Source organism: Aquarana catesbeiana, linkage group LG05 (assembly GCF_042186555.1).
Source record: "Aquarana catesbeiana isolate 2022-GZ linkage group LG05, ASM4218655v1, whole genome shotgun sequence".
Classification (NCBI taxonomy): domain Eukaryota; kingdom Metazoa; phylum Chordata; class Amphibia; order Anura; family Ranidae; genus Aquarana; species Aquarana catesbeiana.
In genome coordinates, this window is record NC_133328.1 from 223,359,949 (window position 1) to 223,380,164 (window position 20,216).

Below are 20,216 nucleotides of genomic sequence, written 5' to 3' on the forward strand. Positions count from 1 at the left end.
GCATGAGCATTATGGGAAATGTAGTTCCAAAACATCAGGCTGCCAAGGTTTGCCATCAATGGCATAGACTACAGGCAGATACTGAAACGTTTGTTTACACTGTAATTTTTTCACTTTCAGAGAAGGGAGAAATGTCCAAAAGGCGAAACTTTTAATTAGTCAGCGCTGTCATATTGTTCTAAAGAGTATGTGTTCCCTTGTAGGAGGATCGCACAGAAAATGGGTGTGGATAGTTTGTTGGTAACTATGTAGAGCAGGGTTTTGCAGGGTAAGTACAGTGAGAGAGATCTGGGGGTGACTTTGAGCCTCCAAGTGTATAGGAAATAGTATGTGGGAGCAAGAGGGCCTGTGACATGCCGTGTTTCTAGTCAGCCTCTGGTCCCCTGATCGGGATAATATAGTTGGCAATGTTACTCACTGTTAAGAATTTATGCTGAATGCCAGGTGGCAGTGGCTTATCAGCAGATTGTCCTGTTGTGGGGCTGCTGACAGTGTTTTCCTCCTGGCTCTATTGTCGTTTTTAGCAGCGCTTTTAACCCCCGCTAGCGACCAAAAAAGGGTTAAAAGTGCCCGCAAAGTGCCACTGCCAAAGCGCTGGTTATTGATTTCAATGGCGGGGGCAGTTTAGGAGCGTTGTATACACCACTCCTGCACCGCCTCAAAGATACTGCTTGCAGGACTTTATTTTACCATCCTGCAAGCACACCGCCCCAGTGTGAAAGCACACCGCCCCAGTGTGAAAGCACTCTGGATTTCACATTGGGGCTACAGAAGAGGCAGTTTTCAGGCACTATTTTTAGTGTAACAACGCCTCCGTAGGAAATTGACTTTAGGTGTTTTCAAGGAAGTGGTGCTCTGTACTTTGGCACAGTTCTCTATATGCTTCTAGACCCCACCTAATGGCTTAGGGTAAACAAGAAAATTATTTGCAGTGGTCATCGAAAGTCCACAGTTCATCTAAATTACAGGTGGGATGTTCAGCTTTTTTGTCAGTGCTAAGATATTGTTTAAAAATGGTAGTAAAAACAAAATGGTTGCACTCTATCCATTGAACATCATGAACGTATAAGTGAGTCAGTTGCTGATAACCTAAAAGTAGTCTCTCAAATAAATGTGGTACTATAAATGTTCAATGGTAATGTGAAATTCCAAATGACATACTCAAGTTTCATCGACTGGTCGATTGGAACTTGGATTGACTATCAAATTATGATCAATTCCGAAAATCAAAGTGACATTGCTTGACAGACCCACCACCATAAGAAGTGTGCGCTTACCAGCTGCACAGACAAGTAATGCTTGTGGCTAACACCCAGCCAGGTCCTTTTTCTCAGTGGTATCCCGATATCGGCACAATCACAGCGTCTGTGGGGTGGATTCCTTGGTCCGGACTTTACCAGAACGAATCCTCCACTGAAAACTTGTATGGGCTCAATGCATGGTGGTGCAGGAGTGGCTCAGCGGTGTCGCCGTGTCGGTGCTCCCGGTCTACTCCCAGTACGGGGCTCGGACACACCACGGACTGCTGGCGGCCTCTCACCTCCTCCCAGCTTCCGCAATTCCCACTCCTGCATGGAATGGAGGAGTCTTCCTCAGCTCCGGCTACAAGAATGATTCTTGTTCACAAAAGTTTTGTGAATCAGTACTGCTTGGACCTTGAAGGGGACACACCCCGAAAGCTCGTCCATGAAAAATGTTAGTGCAAATAAAAAAAAGTATCACGGACAGTACTTAATTTTCTCTGTCACAATTGCACTAATATGGCTTCAATCACCTCAAGTATTTATTCATGCAAAACCTTTATCCCAAAAGGAAAAACATATATTTTTGCAAGACCTTATCAAAAGAAAGCCTTGTTTGTCCTGAAAAAAAATGCATGTACTACTTGTTATCTTAAAGTGATATTAAACCCAAAACCAAAAATGTATTATATTGCAGCTTAGCAATTATTAGATGTGGTGGCTGCATCAGTTTTATTTTTTGGCTTTTTTCAAGGAAAATAAACACCATTTTTGCTTGCACATGATTGGATGATAGAAATCAGAAGAGTTTCCTCTAATTTCAGATCTTCCCTTCAGATCTACAGCAACTGCACTTCTCAGTGCATATGTAGTACACAGTGGATTTGCCTTTAATAACCCCCAATGTCCCCAAGAGCTACCTCTTGGCATAGACCAGTGTTTCTCAACTCGAGTCCTCAAGGTGCCCCAACAGGTCATGTGTTCAGGCTTTCTATTTTGCACAGGTGATTTGATCAGTTTCACTGCCTTATTAATTACCACAGCCATTTGATCTGAGGGAATTCCTGGAAGCATGACCTGTTGGAGCACCTTGAGCACTGGAGTTGAGAAACACTGGCATAGACGATAAGTAAAAGTCTCTATAGCAGCGGTAAAGGGGCAGTCTTTTGTCCTAACTCTTCAGCCGCTTAGCATTGGGGACCATTTGTACCATTGGTGCACATGGGAACAGTCCCAGTCCAGCTCCTAAAGAGCTGTCTCTCTCTAGCAGAATATAGTAAATCTGCCACAGCAGCAGTAGCTGCTCACCATCTGGTCACACATAGAGGTTGATTTACTAAAGGCAAATCCACTGTGCCCTGCAAGTGCACTTGGAAGTGCAGTCACTGTAGAACTTAGGGGAAGCTCTGCTGATTTCTTTCATCCAATCACGAACAAGCAAAATGCTGTTTATTTTCCTTGCATGTCTCCCTCAGATCAACAGCGACTACACTTCTAAGTGCACTTGTAGTGTACAGTGGATTTGCCTTTAGTAAATAAGCCCCAAAGTGATTAGTCTACTCCCTGCTCTGCACCCACGTGACTGTTTCTTGGCACCCTCCAACTCCCCACTATGAATCCTGCTTAGGCCGCTGATATGCAACATTGCTGGTACAGGAATGTGCATGTTCTGGGCTCCCTCACAGCAAGAGGAAGCTGTGTCCTGTACAGCCAGAGAAAATGCAGCTCTTTCCCCCTCTTCCTGGCAATCTCCCTCTGGGAAATGCAGTTCAAAAGCTCTTGATTATAGTAGTCTCTTCTCTGGACTTCACACGGTGCACTACTACCTAACTCAGTCTATTGGACTCTTCCGGCTCAGCAGCTCCCTCTTCTCACTGATACAGTTTAGTACCGCAGAGCAGCAGCCACAGAGAGCAGCTGCAGCCAGTGTCTCTCCATTCTTAACCAAGCACCTAGCTACAATTGCAATAGTGCTGAAGAAGATATACTGTAGAAGGGTACTCCTTTGAAAGTAAGCAGGGCTGGTGCAAGGATTTTTCACACCCTAGGCAAAACCTAATTTTGCCGCCCCTGACTCCATCGATCAACAGGGGGTTGAAAAAAAGACAGTGGGGTGAAAGAGAGGGGCTAAGGGAGAGGGGTTTGAGAGATACAGTGGGGGGTGAGAGAGGGGGCTAGAGAAATAGGGGGGCTGGGGGAGTGAGGTGGGAGATGAGAGAAATCCCTAGCCCTGTTCCTATCTGCAGTCCCTCCTCTGTCTGCAGATCTACAGGCCAGATCTGTGTATGACAACGGTACCTTCCATGATGCCAGCCTGTGTGCTTCATGATCTGCTTTGATCCTTCTAGCGGCTCCCACACATTCTCTGTGCCTCCAGTCAGTCTGTGCTCTGGTTGGTGAGTTGAGCTATGGAATGTCCTTTTTTTTTTTTTTTTTTTTTATGCGTTTGCCCTTCTATGTGCTCCTTGCTGTAAAAGTCAGTTATAGGTGGGGGCAGGGGCCATTTGTTTGTTACTGGTGTAAATATGGTCCAGAGCCACACTGGGCAACTTTGCTGCCCCTGTGCTGCGTGATGGGTGTCCAGTGTGCTCCTGTTCCTTCAAGGGGCATTGGGCTGCCTCCAGCCCCATCTGCCCTTTATCTATTGATTAGCATGCATGTGCTCTCACTGTGGAGATGCTCATAAACTCAGTAGCGTTTGGGATTGCAAGCATACACAGGGTGCCGTGAAGAGGCCTTGCAGCTTACGCATGCGTTAGCATGCATTTGCAAACTAAACCTGTTTTTAACGCAGACTGTTGGACAGGTTGTTTTGGTTGGTCAGCAGACTAATTGGTGGGTTGAGCTATGGAATGTTCTGTTTTTCTCTTTTAGCCTGTCCTCTGCGCCTCACATTAGAGTGCTAGAAATTGGAGAAGTCCATTCTCTAGAGGTGTGGGGTTCGCTGGGCCTGCTGCTTCTTGCCTCTTTAGAGGGCAGGGTCAGGGGGTGAGGTCAAGGAGGAGCTCAACGGCCCACACTTGGGATAGCACACCTTTTAAGTTTAGCACCCAGGGTGGTAGCCTCCCACACTACACCACTGGTCCCACTGGTTAGCGGACGAGGCACTGACAAGCTCCAAGCGCCCCCTCCGCCCAGTGGAAAGTAGGTAAGCCAGCAGCCGTGGCTGAGCCCTAGGTGGCTGCCTAGTTTGCCTGGCGGTAGCGCCGGCATTGAACATAAGAAACGTGTTCCAGCATGATGTGTGTTTTGTTGCTCTGAGGGTTGTGCCAGATGATCCTCTCAAGTGTGTTACTACAAAAGATATGATGGCTGTAATAATTCACAATGTTTGGTGTCACATGTAGCTGTATTACCAGGGTTTCTGCTCTCAGGAGATGCAGAATGCTGTAAAACAATTTGCTGTCCCATATTGCTTAGGTCAATTTGCACATTATACACATATGTAAATCTGTGTAGCACTTAAAGTATTTATGCAGAATTTTTTTTTAATAGCATATTTACAGGAACATAACATTATCCAGGCTATATAAGATGGATATGGAGAAAGATATCTGTTTTAGCAGCTGCTTCCAATTACTATGTATGTGCCACAAGAATGCCTTATAGCGGTTTTGGGTTTCTAAAGTGTGTAATTCAGTTTCTGCAATTACTACATTGAATGAGAATTCTATGTCATATTTTTAGCCTTCATCACAAATGACTTTCCGCACTTACAGAAATAGGTATACCCTTGTTCTGTTGCTCTTCCAATTGGTGTTTACATAACCTAAACATCTATTCTATGATAGCTAGAACAGGAGAGTAAAACCTAGAAACTGCCGTATTATATAGCAGTGTTTCCCAACCAGTGCTATGTGTCCCCATAGCAGTACTTCTGAGAAGCACAGGAGGTACTTTCTTTGCCAAATTAAATTTAGAGTAATAACTTACAATAAACTGGTCACTGAGAAAAAAAAAAAATATGGGGTTGCCTTTTCTGACCTTTTAAAAGTACTGGCTGTAATCTATATAGATCAGGGGGCCGAAGTGCATAATGCACAGGCCACAGAAGTCAGGAGTGAGTGTGTAATGCATAGCATGCATGGGTCATAGTATGTAATGTGCAGAGCATAGGGTTCAGGACTGCATAACACACAGTGCAGGGATTAGGAGTGCATAATCAGTACAGATCCCCTGTTAGTAAAGATCTTCCCCTCCACACAACATTCACACCATGCAATTCAGGATGAGGGGGGATACCCTCCCTCAACAGTGTTCAAAGGAGGAGATAAAGAATTATTGCTTGTCCGGTGCAGAATTAGCAGGGGGCCAAGGCTGTCCCAAATGGAAGCCTCTGCACTATCTTAAAAAAAATAAATAAATAAATATATATATATATATATATATATATATATATCTATAAAATTCTTTCTATGATCACACCATTTGTTTCTCTAACAAATTAGCTGCAATTCTATTTGTACAGGAAAAAAAAAGTATATTTATTGAAGGGTAGTGGAATTAATGTTCTGGGTTGCATGGGCCAAGTTCAGAGCAAAGAGAATTTCCGTAATAGCCTTGATCTTGAGCCAGCAGAGAGGAAGGAGTTTAGAGGAAGACAGAAGTAGATCAGACCTGATCCTACAGAGTCACCAGAGCTTCAACTGCAAAGGCTGGGGGATCCCTGTACCTAAAGACAAACGTGCTCAGTTGGTTGAAGCCAGGGGGTCCATGGCTGTCGTCCCCCACCTTTGCTGAAGGTTTTAAAACATCCCGGGTTGAAGATACTATTCTCCTGAGAGGTTTACAATGACTAGGGAAGGCTGCCTCCCAATTTCCCCATACCGGGGATAGGGCAAGAATGTGAAGTTCTGCCCAAGCCTGCAACTTCTTGGCTTTTCTTGAGCGGCAAGTATTTTGGTCCCCTCCTCATGATTGATGTAAACCACTGCTCTGGCATTGATCGACTGAATCCTGTCAGATGACCTTGTAGTTAAGAGCTCCAGCAATGAAGGGATAACCAAATGGTTTAGAATGGATTCTAGAATACAGATCGGGAAATTAATTTCCTCCAATAACCAAGCTTCTTGCACGGAGTTTCCTTCCAATTTCAACAGGCTAAGTATGCAAGTGAGGGATTTCTTACAAGAGGATTAAATACTTAGATTTTTAAGTATACAAATCTCTGTGGAAGCAGGAATGGTTAATGGAAGCTATGACTTTATCACTGTAGGGCAGCAGGGAGCCCAACTGAACGTCCTGAAGGATCATAGTGGGGGTGTGCAGGGCCGGACTTACTATTTGGCTTGACTGGGCTCAAGCCCATGGGCCCCGTGCTATAGCGAAAGACGGCTACAGCGCAGACGCTAATTGCCGGGAGGGCGTCCTCCTGTTTACTTCCCCTCTGCGTGCCGGCGTGGGCGTGCATCGGGGAAGTTCTGTGTTGGCCGTGCCCCTTGGACACAGCCAATCACAGCAGCCATTTAGCACTGGATCGGAGTGTCCAATGAGAGGTGATCTCATATGTTAACATATGAGATTATCTCTCATCACCGGCTCTCCCTCCTCACACAGAGACAGCGTGTGAGGAGGGAGAGCTTCTGTGCTGCAGCGGTGAGTGAACACTCACATTAGTTACAGTACACAACATAGTGTCATCTGTCCCCAGTGCCACCTATCGGTGCAAAATGTCCCCATTGCCATCTGTCAGTGCATGTGTCATCAGTGCCACTTGTCAGTGTCACATGCCATCTGTCATCAGTGCCACGTGTCATCTGTGTCACGTTTTTCAAGTTTCAATCAGTGGTCATATAAATAGATTATTACTTTTTTTTAACATGTAACACTGTCTACGGGACTGGTCAACATTTTGTTCTATTTAAAGTAATGTATAGAAGGTAGGGCCCGAAAGTGACTCAAGCCCAGGGGCCCCCACCACCCTAAGTCCTGCCCTGGGGGTGTGGCTGGGGAGCTGAAAATATCCATGTGTGCTGGAAAATTGTGCATGCGAGACAATCCGCAGCGAGGCTGTGCAAACTCAGATCTACAGGTAGGCACGGAAACTGGGCAACAATTTAAAAGATCAGCTGTGCCTTTTCCCTCCATTGTGCCAGGACCAAAATTATTAAAATCACTTCCCTGGAGTTAACCACTTAGGGGACTCCCAGGAGCAGTAAACACCACACCAGGCTCCCACAAATAAATAGCACTCTGTGGTTTATTCACAAGTAACACTAAAGGAATCTAGAAGAGCCTTCGAAGTGGAATCCAATGCTCTTAGTACACATTACAGGCCAACTATGCTTCTTCAGTATAGTGGGATCTATTTATGGCGTCCAAAGCAATGTCAGGGATCAGCCATTCCAAAAAGATGCAAAATGAAGCCCCACTGGCTCTGTAGAAACTAAAGAAACTTGCTAGAATATAAAAGATTCTTGATAAAAAGCAGAAAACTGAGGTAAGGGTTTGATTCTCTCTGAGGGAATATGTTGGTTCTTCTAGGACATTAGCAAAAAGTGGAGCATGATGGCAGGGGTTATACTAAGTTGTCCATGTACAATTAAGGAAAGGGTGGGCCCTGAAAAGGAAGATGCTCCCTGGATGGTAGCATCAAAGCAGGAGCTATAGCTGAGGCAAAGTAGAGTAGAAAATCGTGGCCTTTTTGGGCAAAAGGTAGACACTAGGATCATAATGGTACTGTCATTTATGAAGAACTTCAGGACATGAGGCAGGAGTTTGAAAGGAAAGAACACATATCAAATGTGAAGTCTCCAAGGATGAGATAATACGGCTATTCACAACACAGTGACCTCCATTGAAAGAGAAGAAAACATCTATTTTGGGGTTTGGTTGGCAAACATCCATCTTTGGGGCCTGCCACAGATCCACTGTTGTAAAGATGACTCCTTGATCCAGACTCCCTTCTTCCAGAACTTGGTGGTAACTCAAGTAGTCTGCTAAAAGATTGAGAATCCCTTTGCAATGAACTGCTGAAAAGAACAGAATATGTTTCTCTGTCCAGACAAATGCTTCCCATACTTCCTACAACTCTCACCAGTTGGAGGACTACGTGGACCAGGACCCTTGGGCTAACTTCCCTTCCAGATGCACACACCAGCTCCTGGTGCTTGCATTAATTGTTATCCTCCTTGACATAAAGAAGCCTGAGAGAGATTTGGTCTTTCTCCCCACCACCATAGGGACCTAGTTACTATTGGAGGAAGGACAACCAGGTTGTTTTAGAGATGTCAGGTTCTGGTCCCAAACCTTTAACATGAAACACTGGTGAGCCCCATGTGGAAGTTTACCCACTGGACCAATGTGATGGAGTATCACATTAGACCCACTAAATATGTTATTGTGTGGATGGAGACTGGCATGTTGCTCTGAAGAGCTGTTGATCCTATTATCTGTACCACCAGAAAATTAATAATTTGGGACAAAAGGTATAACAAGACTTTCCTCAATTTACAATTCAATCTAACCCCTAAATGGAAGGTCAGGGCCGTTGATCGATCCTTCTTCAAATGATCTTTCAAGGTGGCAAAGAAGAGATCGTATAGGTATGTAATCACACAAACCCCCTAAAATCTTAGGATGCCAGTGCCTCAGACATGATTCTGGTGAAGATCCTGGGTGCAGACGATAACCCAAAAGGGAGGGCTGTAAAATGGAAATGCATCATCTTTCCTTCCCAAAGATTTGCCAGCTGGAGGAAACCCTCAAGTATAGGTATACGCAAGCAGACATCCTGAAGGTCAACTCTGCCATGTCACAATGCAGGAAAGAATTGTTTTGCAGAGATTTAGTCCATATGAAATTTTTTGTATGCTTGTTCAAAGGTCTCACCTTTAGGATTACACAAAATTTGCCCAAGAGTTTCTGAACCACAAATGATATGGTACTGAAATGTATTACATGTTGGATGACCAGCTCCTGTAATAGATAAATAAGCCTTAAAGCTTTTGAAGGATCCAGTGGGGGAACATCACTTTAAAAGCACATTTCTCATTCGTTCATTGACAGACACAGCCTTCTTTATTCAGAACGGTAGGGTTATATCATCTCCACAGGAGTAGGACTAGGCAGAACAAAGAAACACCTGGCTACACCCATGGGTTGTTCTCCATCAGTATATAACCCCCTCCCTGCTCTAGGTATTAAGTTTTTTTTCTTCCTAGTCAGGAGTAAGGACCTAGTTCCCGGCTTGGATCTCTAGTCCTGGGATTTTTTTTTTTGTTTGTTATTTTCTCTTTTTCCTGGATTTTTTCCAGAGAGATCTACAATCAACTGCCAGGCTGGACGCTTGATCCAGCAGTCACCCCAGTCTGGCCAGCAAGCGCGCGCAGACCACAGCTACACGCTAGATCGGCCGTGACATAGCCCCACTGGACAGGGGCTGGCCCTGTGAGTTAAACGTCTCGCGAGGTCGCATACGACCGGGTCTCGGCCTGTGTCACAGCGTTTCTCATGGCTGACAGCCTCCCACTTCGGTGGCGAGGAGGATCTGTCTGGGAGCGTTACTCACGCTTTTCACTGGAGAGGTAAGGAGTCCCCTCCTCTCCTTCCCCGGAGTGGTGTGGGGCGTGGGTACTCCCTGGGGTGGTCGGTCCCATCGGAGTTCTCCTCCCCCCTATCCCGGGTGAGGCCCAGGCTCTGGCCTAGGGGCATGGTTCCCCTTTTTTCCACACCATCTAGGATTGGGCCTGGGAGGTGAGTGGTTCCTGAAATTTAGGCCGTGGCTTTGTGGCCTACCGCACTCACGGCCGGAAATTTAGGCTGAAGCTTTGTGGCCTACCGCATTTATGACCGGCGGCTGAAAATTTAGGCCGCGGCTTTTCGGCCTACCGGATTGGAGGTCCGACCGGCTGTCCTGTCGGGCGGTCTGGTCCCACAGTGGGCCACGCGCTCGCGGTGGGCGGCCAAAATTTAGCCTGCGGCTTTTGCGGCCTACTGGGCTGCGTTTTTTGTACCTAATTGGGCCGTGGCTTCTGTGGCCTCCTGGATCGGCACCCCGGTATGTGCCCCCATGTGGGGCCCTGGAATGTGCCCTTGATGAGGGGTCCTGGTTTTTGCCCCCTGCTAGGGCTCTGTTGTGTGACCCCTGTAAAGGGGGCCTTGGTCTGTGCCCCCTGTGAGGGGCCCTGGTCTGCTCCCGCTGCTAGGGGCTCTGTTTTGTGCCCCCTGTAAAAGAGGCCTTGGTCTGTGCCCTCTGTGAGGGGCCTCGGTCGACATCCCATATGTGGACCTCGGGCGGGGGGGGTGACCCGCCTTGTGTGAGTACAGGTCAGGATGGAGTTCGTTAACACGGCGGTAGCACCCCTTCATCATGGGGACCTTCTGGTTTCTATCAACATCACGAATGCTTGTTTATGCATTCCGTTATGTGCCTGACTCCAGCACTTCCTCCGTTTTGCTGTGTGTGCGGTGCATAATCTGGCCACCACTCCTCAGGTATTCGTGAGGTGTTGGCCCCGGATCGGGCGTGATTGCATTTGTGGGGGTTTGCTGTCCTGGACGATCTTCTTCTGCCACTCCTCAGCTACCCCAAGGGGCAATGTAGTTTCTATACAGACCTTGACTGATTGCAGTAGGTAAATATACTAGCTGAAGTCTGCTTGGGCCCTTCCAGAACGTCGGATTATCTAAGCCCGAGCTTCAGCTCTGGCCAGCGTCTTTTCTTCTCTTGGACAAACTCCAGAAGTTGCATGCTGCGTTTTGTATTCTGTCCGGCAGGTAGGCCCTCTGCGGACCTGCGTGTGGGTATTGGGTCTGAGAGTTTCTACCTTTTTTGAAACTATTCCATTTGCGCAGTTCCATACAAGCTCCCTTCGGGGAGATCCTGGCATGAGACAAATGCCCAAGGTCTTGGGACAATCGGATTGGGCTGAGTTAGGAAACTAGGGTTCCCTGGTCTGGTGGCTCGCTCTCCGGTGGGATAAATCCTTTCTCCCTTTGTATTAAACAGGGTGACCACCAATGCCAGTTGGTCCGGGTAGGATTTCCTGGGACTGAGCTCTGCTCAGGGTCATTGTATGCTGGTGGAATCCGGACTACCAGGTAATATCCTGGAACTTCGAGCGATCAGGCTAAGTCTAGATCATGGACGGATCGACTTCAGGGGCTCCCGGTACGGTTCTAGTCGGACAAGGCAACCACGATGGCTTATGCCCTTCGCCAGGGCGGATCAAATAGGCTGTAGAGGCCCTGGCTGTTGCCAGTATTTCCCGGTGGGCAGAACAGTTCGTCTGGCCCCTTTCCGGTGTATGCATTCCAGGAGTGGAATGTTGACAGGCAGATACCTCAGGTGGCAAGGGTTGGACCATGGATGGGCCCTTCTCCGGTCCATGTTTCTTCCCGCTGGGACCAAGGTTTCTGGTAAGGTCACGTGTATGCCTTTCCTCCTCTCCAACTTCTATTGTGGCTTTTACGCAGGATCACGGCTGCGGGGGTTCCAGTCATTCGATTATCCCCGGATGGGTCCAGTTGGCCTGGGTACGCCTGGTCGCCGGTGTTCCTTGTCGACTGCCTCTCAGGAAGGATCTATGGTCCCAAGGCCTTCCCTTCCATCCTGCCTTAGAGTCACTGGTTTTAATGGCCTGGCTGTGTTGAGCCAGGTGCAGCAGTTCCGACACTGTTGATGGCTAGGGAGTCTATCTTTTAGGGGGTTTTAACCTCCGGGTGTGGAGAGCGCATATATCCTGGTGTGAATCACTGGGCATTCATCCTTGTTCTTTCTAGGTGACTCCAATTCCGACCCCCATTTACGGGGGGTTTAGCAGGAATGAGCCTCCAGTACCATCGAGGGCCAGGTGTCAGCCTGGGTGGTTGTCTTCAGCATCCCCTGGTCCGTACCTTTATTCAAGGGGTTAGAAGTCTGTTTCCACTGGTGCGTTTTTTTTTTTTCTACCGCCGTGGGATCTGAACTTGGTGTTTTCGGTTCTCCAGGAGCCGTTCTCTCTCAAAATATCGGGAGATTCCACTGCTTACTCTGTCTTGGAAGGTGGCCTTCACCTATGCTCACAGGGTGTCGTTATCTTCTCGTTCACCCTACCCAGGTTTAGGCGGTGCTTCGCCCTTTTATATAGTTCCGTCCCTGGGTTTCCATTTGAACAAGGACATTGTGTTCCCTTTCCTGTGTCCCTGGCAACACATCCCAAGGAATTTGCCTTATCTTCCTGGGATGTGATTTGGGGGATTCGGTAGTGGCTAGCAAATACAGAGACATTTGGAGGTCAGGCTCTCCGTACGGACAGGCCAAGAAAGGGGCTGTATTCTTCTGCGACCTTCTTCTGGATGGATCAGACAGATTATGACTCTGGGCTATTCTGTCAGGAATTGGGTTCCTGCTTTCCCTGTTACGGCACATTCTTCTCGGGCGTCTAGTGCGTTTTCTGTCTTCAGGCGTTCGTGGCACATTTTTCACAAGTTCTGCAAAGTGGATGGGTTGGCATCTGCGGGTGCCTTTTTTGGCCGCAAGCTTTTTTCAGGCTGCTGTTAAGAGGGTCTAATCCCTCTTGAAGGGGTATCGTTCAGGTTGGGTTCCAGCTTGTCCTGTGAAACTCCTGTTACCTGGTTGGTTTTTGTGTTGGCCTTGGCATTTTTCACTGTCCCACCCCTCATGTTCAGCACTGCTTTGGGATGTCTCTACCATTCTGAATAAAGAAGGCTGTGTCTGTCAATGAACGAATGAGAAAATAGGATTTTTTAACTTACCTTAAAATCCGTTTCTCCGAGTTCATTGACAGACAAACCCCTCTGGAGTTTTTTGATACTTCTATTACTGCTTGCTACTAAACTGAATACCTAGAGCAGGGAGAGGGTTATATACTGACGGAGGACAGCCCATGGGCGTAGCCAGGGGTTGTTTTTTTGTTCTGCCTAGTCCTACTCCTGCAGAGATGATATAACCCTACCGTTCTGAATAAAGAAGGCTGTGTCTGTCAATGAACTCAGAGAAACGGATTTTACGGTAAGTAAGAAATTCCTATTTTAGTCTCTTATCCATGGGATCATAAAGAAGTGTTTCTCAACTCCAGTCCTCAAGGCGCCCCAACAGGTCATAGTTTCAGGCTTTCCATTATTTTGTACAGGTGATTTGTTCAGTTTCATTGCCTTAGTAATTACTACAGCCGTTTCATCTGAGGAAAATCCTGAAAACATTACCTCTTGGGGTGCCTGGAGTTGAGAAACACTGGCATAAAGCATACCTATATCCTCAAAGGACAAGTCTGTGGACTTAGAGACCTGGGAAAAGGCTGTATTGAGCCTTGGAAATTTTGTTCCACAAAAGAACAGGATCATCAAAAAAAAAAAAAAAAAAGGGCTGTTTCTCTAAATCAAGCCGCTTTTTTAAAGGATTCTGTCACATTATGTGGACAGGAAAAACACCTTTATCCACCTTAAGGCTTTGATACATGCAATCAAGCAGGGAAGGACAGTTTTTCTTCCTTAATGTTACATCTCAGATGACTTTTAAAAAGTCAGCCACATCTTTGAAAAAAAGTTGATTTAGTATCTTTGTCTTGCATTCCCCCTTCTAATGTGGAATTAGCATCACTAAGCTCACTTAATAAATTGGTATCTTCCTTCTGTTTCCACATTTCTAAACAAATGGGAGTGGAGGCAAGCAGTTGGTTGGCTTACGGCAGGGGTCTCCAAACTTTCTAAACAAAGGGCCAGTATATTGTCCTATACACTTTAGGGGGTCTGGACTGTGGACATTGGGGAGTAAACAATCTATTTTGGTAATAAGGGGAGGAATAGTGTCCCATCAATGAAAAAAATAGGTCCCCACCATGGGTGTCAATGGGAAAAATAGTGTCCCACTGCTGATGTCAGTAGCAGGAATTATGGCCCGATGTTGGTGTCAGTGGGAGGAAAAGTGCCCCAGGGTCACAGTTTGGACACCACTGGCCTAGGGGTTTAAGGCCAGAGGACAAGGATCTAAAGGTGGATGTTAACTACTCCCCAACGCTATATAGCAAATCCTTACAAACAGAAAAGGATTCTTCATGCAACAACTTATATAAACAACTCTGGAATAACAGCATGCTTCAATTGCTTAGTCAATTACCTGAAGCAAATCTCTTTTTAGGTACCAGAAGCAGCTTAGACTTGGCCAGAGCTTGGCTCAGAAAAAAAAAGGGAAGAAAATCAAGCTCCGTGAGATCTTAACCCCTTACAACTGCAAACACTCCAGTGCCACAAAAATAAAGCCCAACAAAAGGACTACAAGGACCACAGTAAAGGTCAAAATCTGGAGAGTAACACACCTCTACTAGCAGATTTAAATACACTAACAGATTGAAGCCAGACTCCAGCTAATACTCAATAAATAAAACTCATCATTGTAAGCCCCCCTTGTCAGTGGTAAATGGTTTGTCTCATCCTTGTAACTGAAACTGATCTTGAATAGAGTTTGTTCTTCTAAAAAAAAACAACAGACTTACTGGCCAGTTCACCAGGTGAAAATAGAAGAATGTAAGCTTAAAAAATAAATCGAATGCAACCACCACATTGAAGAATTGGTAAGCTGCGATATAATAAAGGTTTGCTTTTAAGTTTAATACAGCTTTAAGCTTAAACAGATTTGGAGGCCCTGGATAGATCATTTTGTCCAATCTGATGGAAATTTGACAAAGCAATTATTAATCCCAACAATAAGGAGGTGAGGACCCAACCTGACCCCAAGCCCCTCACCTACTTTAACACTCCTTTCTAGAACCCTCTATATCTCCCAGCTCTCTCTTATTCTTTTAATTTCTGCCTCACAATCTCTCTCTCCTACCTTTGGTTCCTTTTAGAATGCGCTAAACTTTGATTAACTGATATTTGAAACCTGGAAGACATATCCATACATGATCAATTAATTAAAAGCTGCCTTGTTTCTGTTACAGGCATATTACTCCTCTGTTCCTCCGACGCCAGGTGCAGGCTCCCAGTGGTCATTAGCCGCTCCAAGTACATCACACTTGGATCCTTACAAAAGGAGGGGAGATGCTCACCATAATAAAAGCCAAAGTGTAAGTTGAATTAGTGGTCTGATGCATAACTATGCCACCTGGTACCATGGACTTACACTTTGGCTTCTTTTCTAAGGATCAGAGTGTGACATTCGTGATCGATGATCATTCGTAATGGTTTTACTTTTGAGGAGAGTGATTATGTAACTAATCATTTTGAAATATTTCTCAAGAAGCTGTCATAATGTATTGCATTGAAGTGAAATATCAAAATTTTTAGAAGACATAGTTTCACTTTATTTAATCTTGTCAGTATTAGTTATTAGATATATACAAACTATACAATGAAAAAAAAAAAAAAAAAAAAAGGTCAAAGAAATATATAGCCCAGTAATTCATCACTTGCTGCAGAGCTCAGTGCATTAACATCTTTCAAACACTTTATACAAGTCTGGAAGGTTAGCAAGCTGCAAAATACATCCATCTTCTGCAAATGGCTTTGGAGGCTGCAGGTGTGTCCTGAAGGCTTTGTACAAGACATGTTCAGTTGTCCATCTCCAGGAAGGTGCGTCTTGTGCCAAATCCTTATCCTGCAGACAATATGCTTACAAATTAGGAGATTGGTCACACCATGTCATTTACTCATTTAAAACCAGATATTGGGTTTGATTTACTAAAGGCAAACATACAAGTGCAGTTGCCTTAGATCTTAGTAAACGAGGGGAGGCTCTCCTGACTTTCATCATCCAATCACGTGCAAGCAAAAATGCTGTTTTTTATTTTCCTTGCATGTGATTGGGTAATCTTTGCCAAGTGACGGTTCCACTCATTTACTGAGCTCTGGAGCAACTGCAGTGCACAGCATATTTGCCTTTAGTAAACCAACCCCATTGTATTTGCAGTATGATTAAAGTACAACTGCAGTTACACCCTAAATTTCTCTTTACCAAATCATAAAGTAGGATTAAATCTCAGATGCAGATGTCTACTTTTGAAATGTCATGTACAGGCCAAGCACAATGGTAAAGAATGGAATCCATACTTCCATTCTCCAAACATTTAAACATACATCAGCAGCTGTTTCATAGATGTAGATTAAACATGCCCATTACTGAAATACAAAGTTTGATGTCCTGATCCCCATCTCTAACCACTCCCCATGGTTGAAAAGCAGACATGTCAGGCGCTGTGAGTGAGCCTGGTTTGCACCTAACCGTGGGGGAATGAGCTTTGATTAACCATGTATACACCAACAAGTTGTTTATACGCTTTAGCTTAACCGGTTCCTGACCGGCTCACGCCGACCGGCGCCAGAATGGCCCTCCTGGGCGAAATCAGGTATGGGTACGGCCTTCCCCTTTTCGGCCACCAGAGGGCGCGTGCTGCACGGCGGGGGACCCAATGCGTGTGGACGGCAATAGCTGAAGAGGAGACATGTTGTTTGTTCCTAGTAAGTAGGAACAGCGATAGGTCTCCACTCTACTCAGTCCTATCCTCATACAGTTAGAACACACTGAGGGAACACACATTTAACCCCTTGATCGCTCCCTAGTGTTAAGCCCTTCACTGCCAGTGACATTCATACAGTAATCAGTGCATTTTTATAGCACCGATCGATGTATAATTGTCAATGGTCCCAAAAATGTGTCAAAAGTGTCCGATCTGTCTGTCCCAATACTGCTAGAAATCACAGATCATCGCTACTACAGGAGTTAAGAACACGATAGGGACTGTAGGTTTGTTCGCAAGTCGAAGTTGTTCATAAGTCGCAACACTGCATTTGTAAGTGTAACTTCCGGTCGGAACACTGCATTCATAAGTGTAATGTCCGCCTGTGCATGGAAGTGGGATGTTCCGGGCGCTTGTTATGTTATCTGGGGCTCTTCTGGCCATGTAGTACTGCAGTATGAGATATGTCCGGATGTATCCAGGACCAGCATGGAGCAAAAGTGGCCGGCTTTTGAGGCCGTTCGTAAGTAGGAGTCGTTCGTAACTCGGGGACTGCCTGTACTAGTAAAAAAATAAATGAATAATAAAAATTACATAAAAATGCCACAAATCTATCCTATAGTTTGTAGACGCTATAACTTTTGCGCAAACCAATCAATATACGCTTATTGCGTTTTTTTTTTTTACCAAAAATATGTAGAAGAATATATATCGGCCTAAGCGGATGAAGAATTTTTTTGTTGACAAGGTGCACCCATGTTGAAGGCAAGTGGCCTGGTATGGCCCTATGGAGTAGGGGGGGCTCTCGCTTATCCCCCCCCCCCCCCACCCCTTTCCTGACCTGCCAGACGGATAAGGATCTGGTATGGATTCAGGAGGGGGGTGGGGTAACGCTGTTTTTTTCCATTTATTTTTCATTGCCAGCATTCTTTTGTTTACATTCAGCTGTCAGTTGGGAAACCCCACTGAGTGAGTCATTGCTTGTTAAGGACAAGGCGGTGGGCTTCCTAACCCGCTCCTTAACCACTTGCCGACCGCCTCACGTCTATATACGTCAACAGAGCGGCACGGGCAGGCAAAATCACGTACCTGATACGTGATGCCTTCCCGCGGGCGGGGGGTCCGATCGGACCCCCCCCGGTGCCAGCGGCGGTCGGCATTTGTCTGGCAGCGATCAGAGATGAGGGGGAGGCCATCCGATCGTGGCCCCCCCCCTCGCGATCGCTCCCAGCCAATGAGAAACATCCCCTGCCTGTGTATAGTACACACAGGCAGAGGATGTGATGTCATCTCTCCTCGGCTTGGCAGTTTCCGTTCCGACGCCGAGGAGAGAAGACATCCGAGTAAGTGTAAAACACTACACAACACAGTAGAACATGCCAGGCACACTAATTGATTGGTGTCAGTTTGTGACAGTTAGAAGTGGTAGGGCAGTGAGTATTAGCCCCCTGTAGGTCTAGGGTACCCCCCTAACCCCCCCTAATAAAGTTTTAACCCCTTGATCACCCCCCGTCACCAGTGTCGCTAAGCAATCATTTTTCTGATCGCTGTATTAGTGTCGCTGGTGACGCTAGTTAGTGAGGTAAATATTTAGGTTCGCCGTCAGCGTTTTATAGCGACAGGGACCCCCATATACTACCGAATAAATGTTTTAACCCCTTGATTGCCCCCTAGTTAACCCTTTCACCACTGATCACTGTATAACCGTTACGGGTGACGCTGGTTAGTTTGTTTATTTTTTATAGTGTCAGGGCACCCGCCGTTTATTACCGAATAAAGGTTTAGCCCCCCGATCGCCCGGCGGTGATATGCGTCGCCCCAGGCAGCGTCAGATTAGCGCCAGTACCACTAACACCCACGCACGCAGCATACGCCTCCCTTAGTGGTATAGTATCTAAACGGATCAATATCTGATCCGATCAGATCTATACTAGCGTCCCCAGCAGTTTAGGGTTCCCAAAAAGGCAGTGTTAGCGGGATCAGCCCAGATACCTGCTAGCACCTGCATTTTGCCCCTCCGCCCAGCTCGGCCCACCCAAGTGCAGTATCGATCTATCACTGTCACTTACAAAACACTAAACGCATAACTGCAGCGTTCGCAGAGTCAGGACTGATCCCTGCGATCGCTAACAGTTTTTTTGGTAGCGTTTTGGTGAACTGGCAAGCGCCAGCGGCCTAGTACACCCCGGTCGTAGTCAAACCAGCACTGCAGTAACACTTGGTGACGTGGCGAGTCCCATAAGTGCAGTTCAAGCTGGTGAGGTGGCAAGCACAAGTAGTGTCCCGCTGCCACCAAGAAGACGAACACAGGCCCGTCGTGCCCATAGTGCCCTTCCTGCTGCATTCGCCAATCCTAATTGGGAAACCACCGCTTCTGCAGCGCCCGTACTTCCCCCATTCACATCCCCAACCAAATTCAGTTGGCTGCATGAGAGGCATTTTCTTTATGTCCTCCCGAGTACCCCTACCCAACGAACCCCTCCAAAAAAGATGTTGTGTCTGCAGCAAGCGCGGATATAGGCGTGACACCCGCTATTATTGTCCCTCCTGTCCTGACAATCCTGGTCTTTGCATTGGTGAATGTTTTGAACGCTACCATTCACTAGTTGAGTATTAGCGTAGGGTACAGCATTGCACAGACTAGGCACACTTTCACAGGGTCTCCCAAGATGCCATCGCATTTTGAGAGACCCGAACCTGGAACCGGTTACAGTTATAAAAGTTACAGTTACAAAAAAAAAGTGTAAAAAAAAAAAAAAAAAAACACAAACAAAAATAAAAAAAAATAAATAGTTGTCGTTTTATTGTTCTCTCGCTCTCTATGGTTCTGCTCTTTTTTACTGTATTCTATTCTGCAATGTTTTATTGTTATTATGTTTTATCATGTTTGCTTTTCAGGTATGCAATTTTTTATACTTTACTGTTCACTGTGCTTTATTGTTAACCATTTTTTTGTCTTCAGGTACGCCATTCACGACTTTGAGTGGTTATACCAGAATGATGCCTGCAGGTTTAGGTATCATCTTGGTATCATTCTTTTCAGCCAGCGGTCGGCTTTCATGTAAAAGCAATCCTAGCGGCTAATTAGCCTCTAGACTGCTTTTACAAGCAGTGGGAGGGAATGCCCAAAGTTGTCACTAAATGATATATTGCTCAAACATGCCATGGGAATATGTAAAATTACACCCCAAAATACATTCTGTTGCTTCTCCTGAGTATGGGGATACCACATGTGTGGGACTTTTTGGGAGCCTAGCCACGCACGGGACCCCGAAATCCAAGCACCGCCTTCAGGCTTTCTAAGGGCGTAAATTTTTGAATTCACTCTTCACTGCCTGTCACAGTTTCGGAGGCCATGGAAAGCCCAGGTGGCACAAAACCCCCCCAAATGACCCCATTTTGGAAAGTAGACACCCCAAGCTATTTGCTGAGAGGTATAGTGAGTATTTTGCAGACCTCACTTTTTGTCACAAAGTTTTGAAAATTGAAAAAAGAAAAAAAAAATTTTTTTTCTGGTCTTTCTTCATTTTCAAAAACAAATGAGAGCTGCAAAATACTCACCATGCCTCTCAGCAAATAG

At 46.0% G+C, this 20,216-nt stretch overlaps 1 protein-coding gene across 2 annotated transcripts in view; it reads right to left on the reverse strand.

The window, feature by feature from the left end:
- Positions 1-15,289: 15,289 nt before the first annotated feature.
- MLH1 (mutL homolog 1) overlaps positions 15,290-20,216 on the reverse strand; it is a 178,449-nt gene continuing 173,522 nt past the window's right edge. For both annotated transcript variants that reach the window (XM_073630591.1, XM_073630589.1), the window contains one exon: positions 15,290-15,777. In XM_073630591.1, the coding sequence (XP_073486692.1) occupies positions 15,610-15,777 (168 nt within the window). In that variant the 3' untranslated portion in view covers positions 15,290-15,609. The remainder of the gene's footprint in view (positions 15,778-20,216) is intronic.